Genomic DNA, 16,793 nt, shown 5'->3' on the forward strand with positions numbered 1-16,793 from the left:
CTACTGATCTGTACGTGTTTCAACTGCTCTTCATATTAAACATGTGCTGCTGATGGTAGGACACATCCAAAATCAAGTCATAATGCATTTTATTACCCCTAAGTATTCTCCAAGTATGTTACTAAGATATGCAGGTACCTTGCTCGGATCTACGCGTTTAATCTCTGACTGGTGTGAAAAAAAGTTGGTTCTTTTGTTAGATCTGAAAATCTGATTCACTTGGGACATGTAAATTAGCAGTCACGCACAGTTGCCCTTCATCCTAAGCAGGTTGTGTGCCACCAACTATCTTACTTGCAATGACAGTCATCGACAAGGCACCGGATCTGGCTCACAAGCTCACCGTTGTCAAGCGCAAGAAAGTATCCGTAGTTGTAAGTGATACTATGCGGTTTCCATACAGCCGTAGTAATGTAATTCACCTTAATATATAGATTCCTGTGCCGACGCCTTGCGCGGATCCAGTGCCTTCTCAGGATGAACGCGAAAATAAGAGCCCTAAAAAGCCAAGAATATCACCGCCAGTAACGTACGGTTATCCTGAAAGTGTTGCAGTCAACATGCTTTTAGCTGACGCGAAAGGAACCAACAATGCCGATCTTAATGATGAGGACGACGAAGAAGAACCTTGGGTAGAACTGCTGCTTCGCGATTTCGTCGTATATCAATATTCAAGAGACGAACCAACAGAAATCTCTGAAAATTTTTCAACTCTCTACGTCGATGGTGAAATCAATGATCCTACTGATCCTACAAAATCTGTGCGTATGGAACGTGTCCCTTTTGACAGTTGGTCCTGCGGAGATTTCGATCGCGAGAAGAAGGAACCCCGCATTTGGATCAAAAGTACCTTCGTTCATGAGGAATTGTACTACCGACTGGAACACCCTAATCCAGATTACCAAAACAAGTATCACAATTTCAAGCGTCGCATTGAATTGGTCAAGATTATACTGTAAGTGAACCTTCACCAAGATTCCTACACAGCCAAAACTAAAAGTCGTTGATTACAGTGGTTTTATCGAAGAATATCCTCATGCAACCATTCAAGACACGAAATACGGTGGTTTGCTTTCATCCTTTATTTCTCAACGTTACCCGCATTCATGTAAGAATAAGAGAAATGCCACCGTCGTACAAAATATTTTTTGAAGACTCACAGAAAAATTATAGGCTGGATGCATAAGAATGTTCAACCTCATATTGCTGCCAATGCTAAACTACTAATGTGGCAAATCTGTTATCAGGTCGGTTCAATCTTCAGAGATATAGCAGGACATGGGTTAGACTGATTATTTTGTCGTTTTCCACAGATTGACCTCGGCACAGACGCCGATTATATACAGTCACACCCTTTTTGGAAAGGTGAGTGGCTACCGTGGATGTGGTGCACCAAACAGCAATTGCAGGTTTCTGATTCATTGATTCTGTACATATTTGTAGATTTTACATTTGAGAGCATTCGGCAAAAATATGAGGGATTGGTAGGTTCTACATAACGCTGACATCGAAATTCTGATGATTGAATGACGCGATCTCTTTTCCAGAAAAAAGAACGAACAGCATGGGAAAACGAGTTAACCGTAGCAACACCCGTGGCGTACAAATATTTTCAGCCCGTGTTTCACAAATTCTTACGATGTATACAACCTCCTGGTAAGCTGACAAGACTTGTCACACTGCAGTAGAACCATTTTTATTCAATGATAATAGTGCGACCTGAAAAAAGCTTGGAAGATCTCCTCGAAAAGAAGTTATCCATTGTCATCCCTACGGATGAGATGGTGTGTTTGCCTGGTAATGACTATAAATACAAGGTTCTAGATTGCCAAAAATGGTCCACCCCAGGAACGCCTGAAAAAAAAAATGGACTGCATTACCATGACCACATCGTCATTGACGACGTTGAAATCCGTGTGGGCGATTGTATTCAATTACAAGCGCCAGAAGATGAATTGTGGCTCGCGTAAGTTAAATACTTTGCGGTGATTAGTGCGCTCTGATATTCATCGTATTCGTCTTCCAGACGTATCACATCAATTTTTCAGCGTACAGAATACAGCGAACCATGTATTACTATCATTTGGTTGTACAAAGGCAGTGACACCATTTTAGCCAACGTGCATGAAGTGGACGAACCTTATTCCAACAACGAGGTATACATATACTGGTATAATCCAGCACCCGATGTCTATCCCTTACTAACGCGTCTTTAATGATGTAGCTATGGTACACCCATCATTGCGAGTGCGAGAATGGCGTCAATTCCATCTCGAGCATCTTTCGAAAAATCAGTGTGTCATTCCGATCTACAAAAAATCAAAGTAAAGTTTCTACTACTATCCACCTATAGTCGTCCGAATGCTAATCAAGCCTGTATGTAGAGGCACCTCATCACTATTATTGTAAAAGCTTCTATGAGCATAACCGCGCCACGTTTGAGGATCTGAAAGAAGAACACATGTTTGTTTCCAAGCGTATTCGCTGCGGTTGCTATGTGCCTTCTTTGGAAGATCGATGCGAAAAATTCATCAAGTCTCACAAAGTGGGTGACAAGATCCTTATCGTCGGCTCAAGTGGGTATCTCACCTTGTACGAAATTGTGGCTATGCCCTCGGCCGACGCAGATCATGATCTCGTGAAACTGCGAACGTTCCCGCTGTTCAGTGAATTGAAAAAGCTGTTTCCCGATTTACGTGACGTGTCAGCAGTGCTACACACTCGGCGGATGAGACATCTAGTTAACGAAGTTATTTATACGAATTGGATGGTGGAAATATCTTTAACCACTATTATCGAAAGAAGCGAAGCGGACACATTGGATGTAGCCCATCTCGAATTTTGGGATCCCACAACGCGTCTACCGAATAATTTAGCTCATAATGGTGCCGGTCATCATGTATGTTTCATTACCGTTCACAAGACAGTAACTCGAGTTGTTTTTGGTTTCTGATCGGATGCATGATAGTATTTTTTCAACAAAGAGCTCCACAAAGCCCCCAAAGTTGTCACGCCAATCATGGGTAATACGGACATACAGCATTTTCAGGAACGCTATCCACCATTTCAAAAGCGATCCAAAAAGCTGGCGACGTTGGACCTTTTTTGCGGAGGTGGAAACTTTGGTCATGGCATTGAAGATGCTGGCATTGCGCAATGTCGATGGTAACACAAAAATGAAACAGTGCAAGACTTTAAATCCTTGGTGCTAATCATCCGTCGCAACAAATAGGGCAGTAGATGTGGACCAAAAAGCTTTGTCAACATATCAGCATGCACATACCAGATCTCATGCGTGTTTTGCCGAAAGTGTTAATGTGCTGTTAGAAGAGTCCCTTTCTGGTAAACCGCGACCTGCTTGGCCAACACCTGTAAGTTTTCCACTTCGCTATGGGATACGACAATGCTTAAGAAGTATTTATAAATGGCCTTAGGGTGAGGTGGAGCTTGTGCTTGCAGGAAATCCATGTCAGGGATTCAGTCGCTTAAACTCTCATCGAGATAACGATAATTCCGTTCGCAAAAGGTCGGTACTTTGGAACTGCTCCAGTTGACGAAAGTTAACGCGATTATGTTCATCAGTTCGCTTTTGGCAAATGTGGCATCATATATAGAATATTTTCGACCGCAGTTTCTTCTACTGGAAAATGTTGCAGCCATGATCAATTTTGGTTATATATCCAATGACGACGAACCAGCAATTTATCCATTTAATCATCTGATAGCGCTGCTGGTCCAGTTAGGATATCAGATCCGCTGGGGAGTCGTTGATGCTGCACTCCATGGCTTACCACAGGTAAGACTCGAATACGGTCCATCTTCGCATGCTTACTCAACTTATTTTTTGTACGCTTACAGCGACGAAACCGCGTGTTCATTTGGGGTGCAGGTAAGCTTGTCTTCTGATATTCAAATACCTTTGCCTGGATCTTCGTTCTGAAAACGATTGATGCCCACAGCGTCTGGATACCAACTACCAAAAATGCCACCTGTTTCGCACAAGGCTATTATTAATAGAGGTTACGGCATCATTCTTCCTAGCGGCGTCAAGCAAGTATTATGGAAACGCTCAGTAACCGTACAACCTACTGACAATAAGAAAAATGATAGATCTTCATATTTTGATATACCAGAGCATACAGCATTTCCACAAGTTAGCATCAAGGACGCGATTGATGATTTACCGCCTCTTGGCAACGGTGTAATCAAGGTATATATGTGTAACACGTGGTAACCATCGAATGAAGGTCACTAACAGATAACATGTACGCAGTCTACAGACCTTGTAGATCATCATGTACCGAAACTACCACTCTGGGTGCAAATGATTGTCGACCTATTACCTGTGGATCCACCTGGAGCCACATTAAACACAATCATTGATCAGCTGCCGGACGAGATGCAAAACTTCAAGTAAGTTAAACCATATGATTCGCTTATAAACGACCTCCGTTAGCTAACACTTATTTGTTTTAGAGCTGTCAAAAGGTGATTCACATGCTGAATGTTAATTAAGATAACCGTTGAAACACTAACAAGAGAAATGCATAATCTATAGATGGAAAATGGCACGGCGGAACCGGCCTAAAGGACGGTTTATGGATTTTGCGCGCGTTCGACCACATGACATCTGTTCAACTGTAACAACAACTTTCACGTACCAAGGAATACGAGCATCGCCTTGCTTCCATTACCGAGAACCACGATTATTGAGTATTCGTGAAATTGCTCGTGTGCAAGGTAGGGAGACAAAGTCGTGACTTAGTGACAGCTGTCTGAAACTGCCAAATTAGGATTTTTGGATGACGATGTGTTGGTGGGTACCATTGCCGACCAGCATCGAATCATCGGCAATGCCGTTGCTCGTCCCGTCGCTTTTGCGCTAGGTTTACAGGTTGATCCATAGTCACCAGCAATGTAATAAACGGGATACCCACTTATGCTCATTGTCATTTATTGCACTAATGAACAAGGATGAAAAATCGTCGATCATTTTTTGTTCCACGAGAATTCGGCGTGTTTCATTGGATGAACGAAATTGGATTGGGGGATCCTGACGTGCCGCAAACATTTTAGCGTGAGGACAGCTTTGCTTGTATCACGACATTCATATTATTTTCGTTTTGTTCATTGTAGAAAAAATAGAATGAAGGTCAGGATTCGAACGCTCTAGTAGGATCAGCAAAAAAAAAAAAAAGTGCTGTCAATTTCCTAAGTCTGCTAAAATAAAGTTACAAGTGAATTCACTATAGCGCAATTCGCCTAATGCGAAAAGAATATGAAGAAGGTTTCGACTCGTGTCACATTACGCAAAAGCTTTTAATTCTTGGTAAAATGCAATTTCTGTTCTTTTTTCCTTTCGCCTATCATATACTAATGTATTTACCATGTCGTCTGCTACACTCATTCGTTTTTCTGATTTTCGCTCTTCTATCTGTCGCATCTGTTCATGCAGGCAGTAATACCGCTGCTTCGACAGCTTTCATTGACACAGGTGTCTTAGTCAACGGCTTGGGCGAGTATTATGAGAACATTGTCGATCAAGTCATGGAAATCACCACCGAAGATATTATTACGGCTGCTCCACAAGCATTCACATCCATTCACAAAACCCATGAGGTGATCGGCAATGGTAAGATTTATCCACTGTGACTGAACGCATAGCATGTTGTAGTGAAATTTTTTTGCCTGCAGTAGATCAACCAAGCGCATCACTAAATTTTGTACATTCTCTTCGCGCCCATCTCAATCTCATGCGTTCCAACTTGCTGGCTTCAATCCGTCCACTAGTAGAATCCGATCTACCTATATCTGTTCGCCAGAGTAATAAGAACGATAATTATAATTTACCGTCAGCCCGTATTGCTGCTGTCGAACTCACAGAAGATGTTTTCATGATGAACCAACGGCTTGCTATACAACTGGGGCTCATTATAAACGCAGAACAAGCGGCGCCTTTAATCATCCAGCAATCCTTGCCATACAGCTCAAAAGCTACAGTTTCACGAGCAAGCGATGGACAGCAAAGGTTTTACGACAGTGGACATTCCTCGGAGAATCAATGGCTCCAAGAACACCAAGCGCTGGATGATTGGCTCCGTACTTGGTTGGAAGACATTCATCAAACTTTGTCCATCGAATTTGATGACCGGATACAGGATGCGATTCAATTCATCATGGAAGACTTTCTCCTTGATGAATAAGAACTCCTCCGAAGCAAGTTTCAACTTGGAAATGAAAATGCAATCATACCCCTTTTATCCATGCAATTATTTTCACCAATACATACTAGTACCTTTACATTCAAAACATAATATCACGAACCAAATAATCAAAATGTCTGCTTTCGACCACTCTCCATCGATTATGCATAATTGATTGGCTGTATTTCTTTATCTCAAGGCTCTCACCTTCCTCTCTCGTCCCTCTTGACTTACAGGTATGACCAATTCCTACAAATGTAAAAAGTGCTCTGATTTGCTGGATAATGGCAACAGGACGTTGGCGATTAATCGAATTGAAATGGGTTTGCAAACTGTTGTCAAGGCAACTCTATAAAATGGTTTTCATCCGGCAAATAACAGAAGTCAGTAACAGTTTCGTTGAAAGTCATCTCAAGCTAAGGCACCTCAAATCATAACTGAGGTTCTGCCGCTTTGATTGTTGGCGCAATTCAGTTTACTCATATTTTCCATCTTTACATCGCTCTCAAATTACCAATTGCCCTTGCTCAATTCGAACGAAGCTTTCATCGTTTCATATACTTTGTTTCTAAGTATCCATCGTGTAGTCCTTCGGATTTTAACCACTAAGCAGGTTTGTAATACCAGAACGGGAACGGCCAAGTTCCAATACCCATTAGCGCTACAGTCATTGCTCCTTTGCATTTCCCACGTATATAGCTTTTCATGTCTTCGATATGTTTAACATTATTCAGGAAATATCAAGGAATACAGGGGAAAAATGACAAGAGAAAAATATTTTCTACGGTTGCCTATTGCCCTACCGAGGAGCACTGTAAATTTTATTTCATTCCCAGTCAGCCAGCCAGCCAGCCAGCCAGCCAGCCAGCAGAAGCGGGCTGTTCTCTCGTCATACAAAAATGGTGTCTTCATTGTCAACCTGCGAATTCCTCGATGCTATACGAAGTTTCCATCGCCAATCACAATCGCTGGAAGACCGTCACTATCAGTGGGAACTGATAGACACAGAATATAAACCCTACTTGCGACGAAGTATTCTTTCAGCATATGCAGATAAATCGTCGAAAGAGGGAGAAGAAATAAATGCGGCAGAATTAAACAGCATGTCATTCGATGAAGACAGCGGCGATCTTGCCACAGCATATATCACTGCAAGCCATCAATTGATATCACTGGAGCATCATATTGTATACTCAACTAGCTATCAAGTGCCAGTGTTATATTTCAATGCTTCCTTTTCAGGTATGAATTTTGTATGTTTAAGGAAACCTCGGATTACTGAGTGACCGTAGACGGAGCGCCGCTGTCACTGGACGATCTCTACAGATACGTCATACCCGATACTTTAGCCAATAATCTGAGAAACTCGCCTATCAGCATCCAAGGATCGATCAGCCTAACGGAGCACCCAGTTCTTGGGACCCCCTTTTGGTACATTCACCCGTGCAACACCGAAGCGCTCATGCAAACCATCGACTACTCTATAACGACGGAGAACTATATCAAAGTATGGCTTTCCTTTATGGGTCAAGCAATTCATTGTCCGGTTTCCATGGTCATGTTCGTCGAAAAATTCGCATAGTGAAACATTGAAACCCTGCAATATGCGTCATTCCTGTGTTTCCCAAAAAAGAAAAATCTCCCTCCATTCTTGCCTTTCCTATCTTTTTGCTTTCTCCCTTTACTTTTTACGCAGTTTCATGTCGCAATGAGCTCAACAGATACACCTGGTTCCAGGCGACGATCATGGTGGCAAAGGACTTCAGCTGCATTTAAACGACCGTCTCATAAAAAGACGACTGACGATAAGCCGACAACGGAGCCTTCTCAAACACCGGATATTCAATTGGTTACAGAAGCTCACGAAGTAGAATCGGCTGGCAATTCTTTCAAAGGTCACGATGTAGCTTCATCATTACGGGTACAGCATGTGAAATCGGAAGTATCGAGCAATACATCTGAGGTAGAATCGAGTGAATCAATTCGCAGTAAACCATGGATTTCCAAAAAATTAGCGCTTGAGCAAGGCGTGTTTAATGATGAAAATGATCCCTCCAAACCTGCTTCACAAGACGGTCCGTCTATATCTCAACAAAATTCAGACGCACACCAAGATCGACATCCAAGCGTTGCAGAAGAATTCAAGGTAATATTCTTCCCTTGCAGCAGAGGCAGGAAAACTTTACAATTGCTTATCAATTTGCATGTTATAGGCGAACATTGAGCGATTAGCTGGACAAAATGAGGATAATCGGATGCAAGTGGATCAAAACGCAAACAATTAATGACAGGACGATATCTGTCAATCTCTGCAAACAGAAAACCATGTCTTTCTCTAGTGAACCATGGCATACTGTTATCACAAACATTCATACATTTACACGCATACTCTTTTGGGAAAACATAATAGATAATCATATCACATTAGCTTTGGACACCTAATTCATCTTTGTGTTTTCTTTCAATTATTCAATATAGAACTGCTATATTATGGAAGTCAACCATGTTTATGAATTGTCAGTCCGTGTTATCGACAAAAGAGCAGTTATTCTCCTCGTCTTAGAGTGAATTTTTTACCCTGCATAAGAAGATGCAGTAAGATGGAAGTTCTTTGTTCGGAAAATCGGATGATTCATGAGATAGTCTTTGCTACGCCATTTAACCGTATAATGCAGTCGCACTAAACTACCAAAATCAGATTTCTCCTCTGAAATTCTTCTGTAACATTGATGCTCTCACGACAACCGAAAATCTGATTCATAAAGGGAGTTAAGCAAACCTTGAATAGTAGTTATTTTTATAAAACGGAAAACGTAAAAAAAGCCCCCATCTGCATAGAATTGCGTTTGACTAACATCATTAAACCTTGAGTGCAGAAGATAAATAGGTTGAGTTTTGCGGCTCAGTTTGCCTTCTTTTGCAGTGTCATGCAATCACAGAGTGAAATGACAGTTCATTTAATGCATCCACTCCGTTAATAACATACAAACAGGCGTTTTGTATTTAATCCGTTGCAAAAGTTGAAAGAATAAGCAGTTAAGCCTTGATTGTAGTCTTGATCTTATGTTACGAAATGCATTGCTCAACAATATATCGCAGTTTAGAAAATAAAATAAAAAGACATTCACAGCAATTTGGGAGGAGTTAATGAGCGTTATAAACATTGAGTATTTATTCAAGCAACGGTAGGTTTGATGGCTTTCTAATCTTCCATTTCGTCATCCAGGGATTGTTTGGCCAATCTTTCTGCTTCCTCCTTGATATCTTTTGGTACAAATTTATGAACATAAGACGATTCCGCACAGATCCAGCTCAACTCCAACTCAAAATCTTTGTCCTTTGCATCATCGTGACATGTATAGATGCTAGAGATCATATTCGCATGAGATAGGTAGATAGCAGAACATGTCTCAGCAGATATCACTTACATTCGTGTGATCTCGTTCACAGCTTCACGGCATGTCATCTCGTCCAGTTTCAACTTTTCGATTTCTGTCTTTGCTACCGATTTACCTTTGCCAACCGCACATCCTCGGTAGCCCTAATTACATATTAAGTAACTTTCCTGAATAATTTATTCACAGTTCATTAACTTACCCAATATATACCGGAGGGTTCAATCATATATAATGAAGGTTCCTTGTCCGTCATACAAGCAACGATCGTGCTTACACCGAAGGGTCGTACGCTTGAATAAAGCGTGTGTGCCGAGACATATTGTCCAAGACGGTCTGCAACGGTCTAGAAACTTGTTTAGTGGTGATGCATGGCATTCTAACCGAAGCCTTCGTTACCTTGCCGGGAATGGGTTGTCGGTAAATGTCTCTCCAGGCCTGGGCTTCATCACGGGCACGATTTACAACATGACGTCCATCAGCAAGCAGACCTGCTGTCGCCTATGATAATAACAATTTAGTTTCCTCGCTCTTTTATCGATTTTACTTACTTACAATACCGATGTGCATATCCGCACTCTGAATACGTTTGTTGGCACCTGCGACCAGTAATTTGGATTGAAGAAGCTTCTCTACTGCTAATACCACACCATCCTTCACACGTAATCCGATAGCCGTTCTAAAAAGCAGCTGTTAATACCTGAGAATACATAGAGAGATATAGTGAACTGTACCCGCTGTTGTCGACGGCTTTGTTTGCATACTCCACTTGGAAAACGCGTCCATCGGGCGAATATGTTGAGACTGATAGATCGTACTATTCATTATATATCAGATATCGTTGCCACTGTTTATTAATACCTAAAATCAATTTACCCCTGTACCAATAGATGTCATGATTCAATGGGTTTTTACAGGCAAAAGTTGACTGAAGAGAGAATAACGTACGCTTTGAAGCCTACTCGACAATGGGTTGCGTGTGTGCCTGATTGGATCTCCGCCAAGGATGACATAATTTTAACAGTCACGGCGATGGAGAAACGAAAAGGGGAAGAAAGCGAAGAGGGGGAAGGGGAACAGTCAAAAAGAACCGACAAACGACATTGCTCTTTTTGAGAAGATTAGGCGACGATGACACCTTCACAATATTACTATAATCAAGCGGCGAACGCTTCACCAAATGTACCACAAACCTACGGGATCCCAGGCCGTGGCATGAATCCCGCGATGCCCATGTCCCAAAGTCATTTTATGCAACAAGCGTATCGAAATGCTCCTGCACCCATGGTAGATCACCGAAAGCGCGTCGCTAATAAGGCAAGTTGCGACATGTACAATTTCTTTGTTGAAGTTTGCGCTTAAACAGCCTATACAGTCTTCCCGACAATCCATGCCTCTCGTCGAAGACACAGAGGAACCTTCTGGAGGTAGGTATAACGTTATTTTTTGCCCTCATCAAACTGGAATCAACGAACAACTAAACCTGTATTAGACGAGTTGGACGATATATCATCGCGCGATATTGCCATGGCACGCTATAAAAGAAATCACGATTACCTGTCAGAAATATTTACACCATATAATGCCGGTAAATCATATGTGAGCTGGAACCTATCGCAATTAGCGTTTGCTGATCGTGCAATTTGCGCAAATGAATAGCATCCATCGTTCCTCCACCAATAGATGTTTCTCATAATAAGGAAGAACTCTCGAAACTAATTGTAAAATCAACAATCCAACCGAAACCCCACAGCATGATAACTCACATATCGTCTTTAGAATGAGCTGGAGGACAAATTAAAGCAGAGGCAAACAGAACACGACGAGAAGATCGCCAAAATCAAACGTACCGGATCTGAATTCTGGAAACGAATGGAGGAGCTGAATAAGGCGCAATCATTAGAGGTAGTTTGATCATCATCAGGAATATGCTAGAGCCAGATACTGATGCTGTATAATATGTCAGTCCATTGATAAAGCAGTAGAGGACATGAGTAGTTGGATGGATGTGAAAGTGGATCATGTTACAACGGGTTTCCGAACAGTGCCGATCCCTGGCATAGAGGAAGATGAAGAAGAAAAGCCCCAAAAACCAATGTCAGATCAGAATGAACAGATGCAAACTCATGATGGCGGCGCCCCTGGTGATTTTGCAGATGCGTTTGCCCAGTCGACGGAAAACACAACGGCGCAAGATGACGACCTTGATATGTTTACCACATTTGAAGATCAGAATATGGGAGGCGAGGAAGCTGGTAGCGATCTTTTCAACGAGATGGTGAATGCGCAAGATGATGACGGCGTAAGCGAGTTTTTAAACACCAGCGGGATGGATTTTGAATCAGAGAATACCAAAACAGATGAAAAACAGGATTAAAAACGCAAGGACAACCATTGAACATCTTTTTTTCTAATTACATGTATCATATCTCATATTAACGGGCCAGTCTTCATCCACCATCGAATCATCGGCACAGCCTCAATATCAGTAACTCGGTATTGGTTATCCTATCCGCAGCAGAGACTAGGATGATGATCTGCTTCTCGAGCTGTTTAATAGAGTAAGCTTACAAACCTAGAAGATTCCTAGTTGGATCTTGGAATAAAAATTATCCAGTTTGAATATTCGAATATGGTGCAAAATGAGTGTTTCTCGTCTCCATAACAACGGACACTGCGGGCTAAAGGTCTCCGTTCTAGTCGGTTTCAAGAAAAAATTCAAAGGAGAAAACTAAAACCCCTGTCAAAGGGTACAGAGAAATGCGATCCCCGCAGTCTTGTAAGTCGATGTGTGATGTTCAGTCATGATGTGTCCTCGAGGAGCCATAGTGCTTGTGGGAATCGGTAAAGCTATTAGAAACGGAAAGGCTGGTTGACTGCATGCCGGTGAAAGTCAAAAGTCTAGTGCGGGCCTGGCGACTGGCTCGAGAGGTAGAACAGGAATTTTTACTTAACGTTCTGGTGCAACTCCAGCAGATGAAACATGGGCTGAAGCATTGCATGAGATTTGCATCAATTTCAAAGTAAGTGTTTGGCTCAAACGTATTTTTGACGATAGGACTTTATCTGTTTCCTGTTTAAATTCAGGGCCATAAAATAGACCGCCTCTTCAGAGACTGATGACGATTGTTAGACTCTTAAATTACGCGCAATTCAACGTCCAATACTGCATTGGAAGCTTGAAAAAGACTTATTGTTGCATGAATTTATTGCCACATAGAGCAATATTTTCAGGCATTAAGAATACGACTTGATCAGGTGCCCCTTTTGTGTTATGTTGTGCAAAACTTCATTGACATTCCGAAAGGGTGGTAAATGAGGTGTTTCCATCTTGTGCAACAATGAGTTTTTCCGTGAATCAAATATTGTTTCCGGAAAAAAACTTCAAAGTCAGCTAATGTGTTGCTACACGATCGCCATAGAAAATAATTGAGGCTTAAACCGTTGGAAACCAGTCCAAAGCCTGTGCGTTCGACTGATCATGGCGACGGTACACTACAGATGAAACTTAATGGAAGCGTTAGTGGCTGATCTTGCATTCTTCGTAGTCCAGTGCACTTCCTTCATTCCGACAAAAACGGAACTCGTTTTCCAATCTAAATGTGCCCCGACGTTTCCATATCCCACTATTACTTCTCCGTGCATTTTGCCTCTTACCATATGTGTTTGGCGTATTCCATAATACAAAAGCAGCTTGGAGCATAGTCGAACGCGATGCAGGCGGCGCCTTGGTATTACAAAGCTCCGCAACAGATTACTGGCTCGCAAATGGCTGGGTAGGCAACGCGGTAATGGTTGATGCTGCTTCTTCGTCTTGTTAATTGCCTGATGACATGGATAGTGCGTGCTAGCTGGCTACTGGTGCTGGATTTTAACTACCAATTTGATGCGACGTTGGCTGTACCTTTATAGTGTGGCAAATGCTTCATTTCGTATCGTTACACTGATAATTGTCAATGGCTTGGTTACAGCGCTTGTTCAGTCTTATGTTTCAGTTGATCAGCCCATCAAAGTGTGGTTCACTGTGTCCTGTTTTCTACTAGTGGCGAATATTCTGCGTTTACGGTTCGACCCACGCCCCAAACACAGCGAAAAGACGGAAAATCTTCATAACGCCAAGATTGATACCGAGCTCATTGCTGCTAAAATGCTAGCACTAACTTTCTTCTTCATGATCGGTGTCACCATGCTATTTACCCTTTTCCAAATCGATGCATTAAACTATACCTCGACCCAGCTTATGCATCCATCTTTTGCCCTAGCGGATCAGCTGCCGGCTGACGCGAGTATCATTGTCGTTATTCTTTCATCTTGGTCCACGCAAGCCATGAAGCGCCGTCAGCAACTGCGACAGACATCCTTGAAACTGATACCTCATGAAAACGTACAATACCGTTTCGTGATCGGCCAATCACCTTCAGCTCGAGATGAATTGAAATTGCGTCATACGTTGCAAGAGGAATCACAGCGATTTAAGGATCTCCTTCTTGTCCCAACGTCTGATCTCAGAAAAGATAGGGGCCGAAAATTGCTCGAAGCGTTACGATGGTCGACAAAGAATCAGTATAATTATTTGATCAAGACGGACGACAACGTGTTTGTGCGTTGGGATACGGTTATCAGCGAATTACAAACCCTGGGTCCGCAGACCGCGTATTGGAAGGGATTGACATATCGGTAAATTGAATTGGATTATTCTAGATTGGGTTGGGATATACTAAATGCGGAGTGACTTGATAGCAATATGCCACCAAACGCGTTTAGGGAAAAAGCAATCGACCCCGATTACGGCATGCCAATTCTACCCACCTTTGTCTCGGGTAACTTGATCGTTTTGTCATACGATACTGTTCAGTACGCGGTTGGCATTCCATCACCCCATCGCTTCCTTGCCGACGATGCGCAAAGTTTAGCTGTGTGGCTCTTTGGTTACAATATTCAACCTCAGCACGATTTACGAGTTCAAGATATCAACGTCTGTGAAGAGGATCAGGTGGCGAAACGATTCGATAATGGAAAGTTATACCTCATGGAAACAATGTATAACAACATCAAGGCGGGGGCATCCCAATGTAACGGATTGGATACGAGCAAATGTGCTGTTTGCTATCCATGCCATGGTAAAAAGGACGATTGGCGATCGATGAACTTGGCATGTGATCCTTTCAAAGGTGTTACGTTGCGACAACAAAAAGATTTCACCAAAGTGTCAGGCTCGTCCGTCAAAGATGATTTGTTACCGTCTCAGATGACATCGCATGACGAGTGGATTATCAAGGATATTTTATCACCAAGCACTTCTGTTTACTCCGATACTGAGGATTGGCATTTGTTATACTGGGTGTGTTGGACAAGTGATGCATCTACATTCACCGATCGGCATTGGCGAGCTCTGGAGCTTGTATGGATCCACGAACCTCGCGCTGTGATCTTTATGTTATCGAACACCCTATCGCAAGATTTCTTCAGTGACTACAAAGAACATGGCTATAACATTCAAGTGGTCCACTTCAACAAGGAAAATCTCTTACGTTGGCATTGGTATTTCGGCTCGGGCACCAAAGACTGGCTTCTCGGATGGGACGAATGGGAAAAGGGATCATTCTTTTATTGGCATCTCACCGATTACATCCGGTTATTGCTGCTGTATAATTATGGCGGCACTTACATGGACATGGACGCCCTGTGGGTTCGTATTCCGCCAGATCCGACTCTCGAATTCATTGGATCCGATTATTCAAGCATATGGAGCGACAGAGAATGGACCCTGGACAAGGACGGACTGTATCTACCTCAAGGTCTGATGAGATTCAAACGTGGATGGAAACTGTTTAGGGAAATGGCAGAAAACGCATTTTCCGCGTATACTTACGATCCTCAGTGCTTCAACTGCGGTGGTCCTAAGGCTATCACTACATATGTGCGTGAGCATCGCCAAGCGCTGGAAGCCAACGGGTTTAATATCTTGCCGCGCGAAGTCCTTTATCCCGTCAGTTACCTGGACATCCACAAATTACTCGAGAAGAATAGCCTGGCAGAGCAAGAATTGAAGACAAAGATTATGCCAAACAGTTGGAATATTCATCTATTTGGAAAAATGACCAATCATTTGCCGATTGAATCGGGCAGTGTCATTGATATGGTCTTCCGGCAATTTGACTTGGATATACCCCATCGTGATGCAAAAACTCAAGCAATTATTTCCAGCAACGGAGCGTGGTCGGTTCCAATGAAATTGGTTGGTCCACAAAGGTTTATTTATCGTGCGCCATCTTTTGTGAAGACGAGAAAAGTACAGCAGGCAGCGCCAGGCAAATTCCATGGTCTAGACGTGGTATATGTTCGGGGTGGTCCAGCGATTGTCGATGAAGTCCGCATCGAGGTTGCTGTGGAACGAAGCCGGTTCGAAATTCAAGGTTACGCGCATCCATTGTCCACTGTCAGTATTGAGCTTCAGCGTACAACGAAGAGCAAGATCAATCAACTCCTGAATAGCTTGGTGTATGTGCCGGAACGCTCGCTTGTAAACGATGGTGGCACTGATACAATGACCGTCAAGGTCATCTATCCTACGGAAAAGGCCGAGCTGAAGATGAACATTGTTGTGGTAGAAAGTGCTGAGGGAGACGATCTGATAGAAGACTTATAGAAAAATCATTTTCCATTCGTAATCTTCTCCTTCTGATGCATACTTCTTTTATTTATTCATATCTGCATGCTAAATCCCATCGAAACAATCTCATTTCTTTATCCATATCGTCAAATCAATAGAATGACTGTAATTCTTTAAAAGGAGGAATATCACTTGGGGAGGACGTGTCGCGTAGATGATGTTCTCGGGTTTGCAGGCATTATATTTGATCAATTGAATCAATACTTACAGTAAGGCTATGTGCTAGTCTCGCAAATTTGAATCGCCATAATTTCCTTTTACTCTAGCTGTTTATTGGTTGCACACCAAGATATTTACTTTCAGTTATTGATTTTACCAAACTATGTGTAATTCCTCCGAAACTCAAAATTCCTTGCTTAACTCTTGATATCTATCCTCAAACGGCCATGGAAACGATGGTAAATAAGGTTCGTCGAACATGTCCCAGACGTCATTGATGTAGAACGCTTCAAGTCGCTTCAACGGCATGAAGAGTTCACATACACGGAATTGTGTATTCGCGTGAATTGTGGGTATTGAACT

General features: G+C 42.4%; 7 protein-coding genes across 7 annotated transcripts; 6 read left to right on the plus strand and 1 right to left on the minus strand.

The window, feature by feature from the left end:
- The first annotated feature begins 351 nt into the window (after positions 1-351).
- BYT42DRAFT_570051 (S-adenosyl-L-methionine-dependent methyltransferase) lies at positions 352-5,165 on the plus strand. The gene is made up of 21 exons (XM_051568356.1): positions 352-955; positions 1,014-1,108; positions 1,174-1,247; positions 1,314-1,365; positions 1,444-1,484; positions 1,548-1,656; positions 1,714-1,966; positions 2,027-2,156; positions 2,225-2,324; positions 2,385-2,899; positions 2,969-3,165; positions 3,233-3,371; positions 3,435-3,526; positions 3,583-3,796; positions 3,859-3,889; positions 3,960-4,050; positions 4,111-4,210; positions 4,274-4,413; positions 4,477-4,488; positions 4,559-4,740; positions 4,794-5,165. Exons 1-21 carry the CDS (start codon positions 561-563, stop codon positions 4,904-4,906), a joined length of 3,075 nt encoding a protein of 1,024 aa, XP_051424144.1. The 5' UTR covers positions 352-560; the 3' UTR covers positions 4,907-5,165.
- A 200-nt stretch (positions 5,166-5,365) lies between these two features.
- Positions 5,366-6,317, plus strand: BYT42DRAFT_341036 (uncharacterized protein). The gene is made up of 2 exons (XM_051563119.1): positions 5,366-5,632; positions 5,695-6,317. Exons 1-2 carry the CDS (start codon positions 5,377-5,379, stop codon positions 6,201-6,203), a joined length of 765 nt encoding a protein of 254 aa, XP_051424145.1. The 5' UTR covers positions 5,366-5,376; the 3' UTR covers positions 6,204-6,317.
- Positions 6,318-7,102: 785 nt separating this feature from the next.
- On the plus strand, positions 7,103-7,785 carry BYT42DRAFT_614062 (autophagocytosis associated protein; the record flags this gene model as incomplete). Its single annotated transcript, XM_051571805.1, has 2 exons — positions 7,103-7,445; positions 7,496-7,785. 2 exons carry the CDS (start codon positions 7,103-7,105, stop codon positions 7,783-7,785), a joined length of 633 nt encoding a protein of 210 aa, XP_051424146.1.
- A 126-nt stretch (positions 7,786-7,911) lies between these two features.
- On the plus strand, positions 7,912-8,488 carry BYT42DRAFT_614063 (uncharacterized protein; the record flags this gene model as incomplete). Its single annotated transcript, XM_051571806.1, has 2 exons — positions 7,912-8,349; positions 8,417-8,488. 2 exons carry the CDS (start codon positions 7,912-7,914, stop codon positions 8,486-8,488), a joined length of 510 nt encoding a protein of 169 aa, XP_051424147.1.
- An 852-nt stretch (positions 8,489-9,340) lies between these two features.
- BYT42DRAFT_570061 (nucleophile aminohydrolase) lies at positions 9,341-10,532 on the minus strand. The gene is made up of 7 exons (XM_051568357.1): positions 10,475-10,532; positions 10,333-10,415; positions 10,154-10,277; positions 9,998-10,099; positions 9,801-9,944; positions 9,632-9,744; positions 9,341-9,568 (listed from the first exon to the last, which is right to left on the minus strand). The coding sequence occupies exons 1-7, from the start codon at positions 10,493-10,495 to the stop codon at positions 9,406-9,408; spliced, it is 750 nt and encodes a 249-aa protein (XP_051424148.1). The 5' UTR covers positions 10,496-10,532; the 3' UTR covers positions 9,341-9,405.
- Positions 10,533-10,579: 47 nt separating this feature from the next.
- Positions 10,580-12,226, plus strand: BYT42DRAFT_570065 (uncharacterized protein). The gene is made up of 6 exons (XM_051568358.1): positions 10,580-10,915; positions 10,974-11,025; positions 11,091-11,186; positions 11,258-11,319; positions 11,378-11,503; positions 11,565-12,226. The coding sequence occupies exons 1-6, from the start codon at positions 10,730-10,732 to the stop codon at positions 11,973-11,975; spliced, it is 933 nt and encodes a 310-aa protein (XP_051424149.1). The 5' UTR covers positions 10,580-10,729; the 3' UTR covers positions 11,976-12,226.
- Positions 12,227-13,005: 779 nt separating this feature from the next.
- BYT42DRAFT_645008 (uncharacterized protein) lies at positions 13,006-16,391 on the plus strand. The gene is made up of 4 exons (XM_051572643.1): positions 13,006-13,088; positions 13,147-13,374; positions 13,440-14,275; positions 14,339-16,391. Exons 1-4 carry the CDS (start codon positions 13,080-13,082, stop codon positions 16,245-16,247), a joined length of 2,982 nt encoding a protein of 993 aa, XP_051424150.1. The 5' UTR covers positions 13,006-13,079; the 3' UTR covers positions 16,248-16,391.
- The last annotated feature ends 402 nt before the right edge of the window (positions 16,392-16,793 follow it).

The sequence above is a fragment of the Radiomyces spectabilis genome (genome assembly GCF_025331425.1).
Source record: "Radiomyces spectabilis strain NRRL 2753 chromosome Unknown BYT42scaffold_6, whole genome shotgun sequence".
Taxonomy (NCBI): domain Eukaryota; kingdom Fungi; phylum Mucoromycota; class Mucoromycetes; order Mucorales; family Radiomycetaceae; genus Radiomyces; species Radiomyces spectabilis.

What these genes read in the sequence shown, in the direction of transcription:
- BYT42DRAFT_570051 (XM_051568356.1), top strand. Translation starts at nt 561, where the DNA reads ATGCTTTTAGCTGACGCGAAAGGAACCAACAATGCCGATCTTAATGAT. An exon ending in GTCACACCCTTTTTGGAAAG is followed by an intron (nt 1,366 to 1,443) that starts GTGAGTGGCTAC and finishes ACATATTTGTAG; the next exon opens with ATTTTACATTTGAGAGCATT. An exon ending in GGCATTGCGCAATGTCGATG is followed by an intron (nt 3,166 to 3,232) that starts GTAACACAAAAA and finishes CGCAACAAATAG; the next exon opens with GGCAGTAGATGTGGACCAAA.
- BYT42DRAFT_341036 (XM_051563119.1), top strand. Translation starts at nt 5,377, where the DNA reads ATGTATTTACCATGTCGTCTGCTACACTCATTCGTTTTTCTGATTTTC. An exon ending in CCATGAGGTGATCGGCAATG is followed by an intron (nt 5,633 to 5,694) that starts GTAAGATTTATC and finishes TTTTGCCTGCAG; the next exon opens with TAGATCAACCAAGCGCATCA.
- BYT42DRAFT_570061 (XM_051568357.1), bottom strand. Translation starts at nt 10,495, where the DNA reads ATGACATCTATTGGTACAGGG. An exon ending in AACCCTCCGGTATATATTGG is followed by an intron (nt 9,745 to 9,800) that starts GTAAGTTAATGA and finishes ATATGTAATTAG; the next exon opens with GGCTACCGAGGATGTGCGGT. An exon ending in GTGAACGAGATCACACGAAT is followed by an intron (nt 9,569 to 9,631) that starts GTAAGTGATATC and finishes TATGATCTCTAG; the next exon opens with CATCTATACATGTCACGATG.
- BYT42DRAFT_570065 (XM_051568358.1), top strand. Translation starts at nt 10,730, where the DNA reads ATGACACCTTCACAATATTACTATAATCAAGCGGCGAACGCTTCACCA. An exon ending in CACAGAGGAACCTTCTGGAG is followed by an intron (nt 11,026 to 11,090) that starts GTAGGTATAACG and finishes AACCTGTATTAG; the next exon opens with ACGAGTTGGACGATATATCA. An exon ending in ATTTACACCATATAATGCCG is followed by an intron (nt 11,187 to 11,257) that starts GTAAATCATATG and finishes GCAAATGAATAG; the next exon opens with CATCCATCGTTCCTCCACCA.
- BYT42DRAFT_645008 (XM_051572643.1), top strand. An exon ending in ACTGGCTCGCAAATGGCTGG is followed by an intron (nt 13,375 to 13,439) that starts GTAGGCAACGCG and finishes TGACATGGATAG; the next exon opens with TGCGTGCTAGCTGGCTACTG. An exon ending in TGGAAGGGATTGACATATCG is followed by an intron (nt 14,276 to 14,338) that starts GTAAATTGAATT and finishes GTGACTTGATAG; the next exon opens with CAATATGCCACCAAACGCGT.